The following is a 6,812-nucleotide window of genomic DNA, read 5'->3' as shown; positions in this document are numbered from 1 at the left end:
CTGCGAATGGAGGGTGGCTTGCCATCTCTGGCACGTCGTATTGCGCTACGAGTGGTGCTCATCACTCTACAGCTGGTGCAGTGCCGGCCCCACCTGCCTGTCTCGGCACTCTTAAAAAGGCTCATGTGTCGACCACCTGCACAGGCCCCTCAGCGTGACTGGGCCCGCATTACAGCTGCCATTGTTCATGGGTTGGGAGCTGCAGAGAGCCTCTGTCAGGATCCTGACTCCCCTTTTCCGGGATACGTGGAACCACCACCACCATGGGATCCCCCGCTTTTTCACTTTTTTGGTCCCTCGGAGGCTAAACCTCGCTCCTCCCTTCCTGCACTCCTCCGTCAGGAGGGTCTAAGCCGAGTAGCAACTCTAGCCTTACCGGACTCGGCCGTCTACTTCACTGATGGCTCAATTTCATCTGATGGCTCTGCTGGGGTGGCCTTTGTTTCTGGCCAACTGGTAGAGTCTTGGTGACTCTCCCAGGGTGTCTCAGCTTTCCAAGCAGAGCTTGCTGCCATCTTGGGTGCCTTGCGACATGCCCATCACCATCATCACCACCGAGTCATTATTCATACTGACTCTCTTTCCTCCCTGCACAGACTCCGCTCCTTTTCCCTTCGAGACTATCTTCTCATGGCCATTTATACATTTGTATCCCTTCTTGTCCGCAGGGGTGCTAATATTATCCTCCACTGGCTCCCTGGACATGTTGGTATCCGCGGCAATGAGCTTGCGGATGGTGCAGCACGGGCAGCTTGCTCTCTCCCTGATATAACATTTTCACTGCGCCCCGGCCCATTGCACCTCATCTGCACTCTAAATGCTACAATCGGCAGGCAATCCATAGAGGATCATCGGCTTTGGGTAACGGAGGGCTCTCGCTCGGCTACCTGGTATGCCACTGCCACGTCCTATTCCCTGCTGTCACCTCCTCCGAGTACACCTAATTATCTTCTAGTGCCGCTCAGGCGCTTGCGTCTGGGGTTCCCTGGCTACAGGCAGATTATGGGCACAGAGCCAGAACCGTGTACCCACTGTCTAGCTAGTTCTATGGAGGCGCTCATTCACTATCTGCTTCACTGCCCTGCCACTACCATGCTTAGGCCTCAACCTGCCACAGCACTAGCACGGTCTGGAGATGACTATGGGTGCTGCTGGCATTGTCGCCCATGCTCCCCTCCATATTCTACTCCAAACGGTCAGGGACTACCCTCCCCCTCGATAATTCAAGGTTTGCGCCTCATGCACACCTCTGACGGGCTCTCTTGTTTGCCTGTGTCCCCACCATATTTGGTGGGGCAAATATCCCAACAACAACACAATGGTGGGGTGACGCATTAGTCTTCACCTGAAGGACTTCCTACTTCAGCAACGACGAAGACGATACTACTACTACCATGTCCGGACGTGGCAAGGGAGGCAAGGTGAAGGGAAAGTCCAAGTCCCAATCTAGCAGGGCTGGGCTCCAGTTCCCCGTCGGCAGGATCCACCGTCTCCTTCGTAAAGGCAATTACGCCGAGCGTGTGGGTGCTGGTGCCCCCGTTTACTTGGCTGCAGTCATGGAGTACCTAGCAGCTGAAGTGCTTGAGCTGGCTGGCAACGCAGCCCGTGACAACAAGAAGACTCGTATCATTCCCCGTCACCTGCAGTTGGCTATCCGTAATGACGAGGAGCTCAACAAGCTCTTCTCTGGCGTCACCATCACCCAGGGAGGTGTCCTGCCTAACATCCAGGCTGTGCTGCTCCCCAAGAAGACGGAGAAGAAGTAAACACTTCCAAGAAATTCTTCTTCTTCTTCTTCTTCACCTCCATCGGCTCCTTTAGGAGCCACATTCGTTTCTTGAGAGAGAATAGACTTTGGCATTGCCCAACATCATCATCATCATCATCAATCATGTTTGTGTATGGATGTGTTGGTATACTGTATGTGTTTGTCTGTATGTATGTGCGTAGAATGTGGGATGTGTTGAATGCTGGCATGTGTTTGTGGCTATATTTACGTTCGGTTGCATGTAAGAGGCTACTGACATCAGTGAAGGTCGATTAATAATAAAAATAATAATATTATTCCCACTACTACATAGCGTCTTGTCCCGTTCCCAACTGCACCTACATAATATTGTACTGTATAATTATGCCTCCTAAATAACTAACTGCCTGGCCGGGTGGATGAATGAAAACATAGGTGATGATGATGGCTATTCTCCCACCATCGAAGGAATGGACAAAGTCGTTCAGTGACAGAAGATATGGTGATGTATTCAACAGTATATATATATATGCATATATTGTTACGGTAGCGCCAGCCCGGGGCTATTACAAAAAGACAACAAGGTAGTTTTAGATGATCGGCATCCACTGCGTTGAGAAAATAACGCAGACCCCGGCACTCACACTCCATAAACTAGAGAAAAACTGCGCAATGGAAGAATTATCACTTAAGTACGCAACACTCTGTACTTTGATAGTAACAAACGGAACAGCCTACCTCTGGGTCTAGCCTACTATCGTCACTACCGGAAATAATACCGCCCGAGACAGTCTACAGGAACACCTCCCACTTATTTCTGGTGGTGACGAATTTCTACTTAACCCGTGTCCAAGGGGGAACGCAGTTGATAGCTCACGATAGTTCTCACTAGCCTTCTGCAAGGAGATGGGATTGAACTGTGTAGGGGTTAGGTGTGTGTGTGTATGTACGTGTGTTGGGGAACGTTAATAAAGGCAGCGAGAGGACCACGGTGAGCCAGCCTGGCCCTCCAAAGACAACACGGTCACAAAAATCAAATAAAATAGCTACTTCCCTCAGTCAGCAAACAAAAGAATAAAATGAACTTAAATGAAAACGCCAGCTTGGCTTAGAGACACCGACGTGTTCTCTCTATACAAAAATATGACTGGGGAGAGAGAGAGAGTGTACACACACACACGATACTGAAGCTGGCTGGGAAGACACTGCTCTAATGCTAGGCTGTGTGCAGCCAAGCGTGAACGCATGAATCAGATTAATTAATAAGGAACTTAAATTCGTGCCCCTCTCTCTCTACAATGAATTGGTACTTCTAATGCAAGCAAAACATCATTAAATATACTGGTAGCTCACATAAGACAAAATAATCAAATGCATTCTCAGCATGGCATTAAATAAAATTGGCCTGAGTGGCAGGAACGAAAGGAACAAAAGAACTTGTAACACTCGCTAATTTAAACTCCGCGAATGACACAGTTACTGCATAATCCCCTAGCCCAGCTGTAACGGCTGCACCCGTGGGAACGGACAGGCGGACAGCGTAACACGCCCTTCCCCAAGGGAAAATTTTGAGCCCTGGATCAAAATTTTCGAATCAAGACCCTGACCCCTCTCTGGATAAACAATCACCAATTACATTATCAATCCCTTTAATATGCCTAACTTCTAAATTGTACTCTTGCAAAAGCAAACTCCAGCGGGTCAAACGCTGGTTCTTAAATTTAAACTTGTTCAAAAACTGCAGGGGATGATGGTCTGAATAAATCTTGATCACAGGGCCAAAAGGGGGCAGGTAGACAGCAAAGTGTTGCAGGGCCAGGATAATCGCTAATAACTCCTGCTCTATGACAGAGTAGTTCTTCTGGGCTCTATTAAACTTCTTTGAGAAGTATGATATGGGATGTTCAACCTGGCCCTCATCCGGCTGCATCAACACTGCTCCTACCCCTACTCGGCTAGCATCAACTGCCAGCACAAAAGATTTGTCAAAATCTGGTGCACGCAATATAGGGTGGTGGCACAGCAGAGACTTAACAGTAGTAAAAGCTTGCTCACACTCGGCTGTCCACTGCCACTTATCCTTGCGCAATAAGTCAGTAAGAGGGGCAAGCACTGTGGAGTAATTTCCAATCTTCTGTAATAGCCGATCATGCCCAAAAATCGCTGGAGGGCACGGCGACACTGGGGTGCTGCAAAGTTGGAAAAGGCATCCACCTTAGCCCGAGGTGGAGCCACTTGCCCATGTCCTACAACAAATCCAAGGTACTGGACCTTAGCACGTATGAACTCGCACTTGTCCAAGTTGACTACTAAGCCAGCTTCCTCCAACCGCTTAATGAGCATTTCCACATGATCAAGGTGCTCCTCCCACTTGGTGTCATACACAATGACATCATCGATGTAAACGACACAATTAGGTATGCCATCCACCACTTTATCCATAAGCCTCTGGAAAGTGGCTGGAGCATTCTTCAGTCCATTAGGCATCACCTGGCACTGATATACTGCACCACTGACAACAAAGCTAGCCACTTGTTTAGCCCGTTCCGTCAGTGGGACCTGCCAGTATCCTTTTACTAAGTCAAGTTTGGTGATATAAGTGGCATTTCCCACCTTGTCCACGGAGTCATCGACCCGAGGCAAGAGATAAGCATCGGTCTTAGACAGTGAGTTAACCTTCCGGAAGTCCACAAACAGCCTAACCTTCCCACCTGGCTTCGGCTGCAAGGTAACTGGTGAACTCCATTAACTGAAACTCCTCTTGATCAATCCATGGTCCAACATATAATTGATCTCATGATCGAGAGCTTTCCGTCTGACAGGGTTGATGCGGTAGGGAGCTAATTTTACAGGATTACTATCCTCAACGTCAATGTCCTGAGTAGCCCAAGTTGTCAATCCTGGTGAATCTCCAAAAACTTTCGGATGTTTCCATAATCTGTTGCACAGCTCTTCTCGCTTTACTGGATCAAGGTGTCGCAATTTCTCCACTAGAGCTGCAAAACCATTGCCCTCCCATAGGTCAGCTGGTAACATCTCACCACGACTAAGCACTTCCTCATGCTCCTCCAACTCACTACCAACCGCCAAAACTACAGGAGCGCTCTTATCCCTGGTTCCCTCAACGTCCACTCCAAAGTCACCTTCTAGGGACTGTGGCTGTAACCCTGGTCCACTACTCACATCACCGGCACCAACGGCTCCCTCCACAGCACGTTCCTTTGATGCCACGTCCTCCCTCCCCCGGCGTTCACATCCCAGGTGAGAGACATTAGCAGTCATCCCACAATGAGAATCAACTGGGCGGTAGTATGGCTTCAACATATTAATGTGGCACAACTGAGTACTCTTCCGCCTATCTGGGGTAACAATTAGATAGTCAAGTTCCCCAACTCTCTTCTTCACAATATGAGGACCACTGAATCGAGCCGCCAGAGGTTTTCCTTGCATGGGCAGCAGTGCCAAAACTTCATCTCCTTGCTTAAACTCACGACTTCTGACCTTCTTATCGTAATGAGCCTTTTTTTTCGCTTGAGCCCCGATTATATGGTCACGGGCAAGCTCTAAAGCGCAATGCAGTCTCTCCTGAGTGCGGCAAACATAGTCAAGCATGGATTCCTGGCTGCCAGATTTGTTGTTACTCCAGGCCTCTCGCACCACATCCAAGGGACCACGAACTCTGTTCCCAAACACTAACTCATTGGGTGAAAACCCCAATGACTCAGTTGGTGCCTCTCTCACTGCAAACATAAAAAACTGTACCGCTAGGTCCCAATCCTTTCCACTATCATAGGAGAAGGTGCGCAGCATTGTCTTTAAGGTCTGATGATGCCTTTCCAGGGCACCTTGTGACTGCGGATGGTAGGCACTGGACAAAATGTGCTTGATGCCCAACTCTGTCATTGTCTGCTTAAACAAATTAGATGTAAAATTTACTCCACGGTCTGACTGCAACTCCTTGGGCAGGCCAAAATGAGTAAAGAACAGGATTAGTTGCTTGACTACTGACTTCGCCTGCATGCTTCTGATTGGTATAACCTCTGGGTATCGCGTTGTAACATCCATTATGGTTAACAAATACTTGTTTCCAGGAGAAGTAGGAGGTAAAGGGCCCACGATATCAATGATTACCCGGGTAAACGGAGGTTCAACTGCAGGAATGGGAGTCAAAGGGGCCACAGGAAGAACTTGATTAGGCTTGCCCACTATCTGACACGTGTGACAGCTCTTGATGTACGCAGCAACTTGTCCCGGCATACTTGGCCACCAAAAGTTGTATCTTAAGCGCTGCACTGTCTTTCTATTTCCCAGGTGACCTGCTAAGGTCCCTCATGTGCTAACTGTATTAACGGCACCCTATACTGCACAGGCACCACCACCTGCACTAACTCACCCACTCCTCCATCCACCGTGGTGCCAGTGGGCGTCCATCGGCGATGTAAAACATATTCTTTAATCAGGAACTCCTCCTTACCACACTCCATACTTCTTTCTTCCCCTACTCGAGCAAACAAGGGCTTTAATGTTACATCCTCCTGTTGCTTCACCCTCAATTCTGCTGGCCCAACACCCATCAGCTCTACTGAGGACTGAGATAAGGGACTGGTCGGGACACTGGATTGCGAAGGGCGATCAATCTCAGCGCCACCTCTAGTACACTCAACAGGGGAAGGATTGTCAGACTCCACACTGACATCAACATCACCTCTACCCTCAACAGTGACACTCTGTTCCTCAGGCGCGTTTGACGGTGGTCCTGCATCCCGCGCAGTCGACCCCAGCGTTCTGAAATTCTTCTAATTCAGTCGGTGGGCTGGGTTCAGTCTCCACACAGACACACTCAGCACCACCTCTAGTGTCCTGATTGGGAAGTTGGGCGGCGCCTATGCACGCATTCCCACTCTCCTCACCCACCACAGCAACACCCTGCTCACTAGGTTCCTCCAATGGTGGCCCTGCCTCATCACAGTCGACCCCAAGAACCTGTGACTTCGCCAGTTCTTCCTCCCAGGCTGTAACCTGTGCCATTGATCTTGTAATTGCACAGACCGGGAATATGGCTTCC

At 49.3% G+C, this 6,812-nt stretch overlaps 1 protein-coding gene across 1 annotated transcript; it reads left to right on the top strand.

Annotated features, from left to right (window-relative positions):
• The first annotated feature begins 1,394 nt into the window (after window positions 1-1,394).
• On the top strand, window positions 1,395-1,766 carry LOC145419028 (histone H2A-like). Its single transcript, XM_080287274.1, has one exon. It carries the CDS (start codon window positions 1,395-1,397, stop codon window positions 1,764-1,766), a length of 372 nt encoding a protein of 123 aa, XP_080143400.1.
• Window positions 1,767-6,812: the final 5,046 nt, after the last annotated feature.

Source organism: Coenobita brevimanus, chromosome 117, assembly GCF_032717465.1.
Source record: "Coenobita brevimanus isolate Jiangsu-jjx chromosome 117, ASM3271746v2, whole genome shotgun sequence".
Classification (NCBI taxonomy): domain Eukaryota; kingdom Metazoa; phylum Arthropoda; class Malacostraca; order Decapoda; family Coenobitidae; genus Coenobita; species Coenobita brevimanus.
Note: the sequence above shows the minus strand (reverse complement) of the source record. Positions and strands in the feature narration are given on the sequence as shown.

What these genes read in the sequence shown, in the direction of transcription:
- LOC145419028 (XM_080287274.1), top strand. Translation starts at nt 1,395, where the DNA reads ATGTCCGGACGTGGCAAGGGAGGCAAGGTGAAGGGAAAGTCCAAGTCC.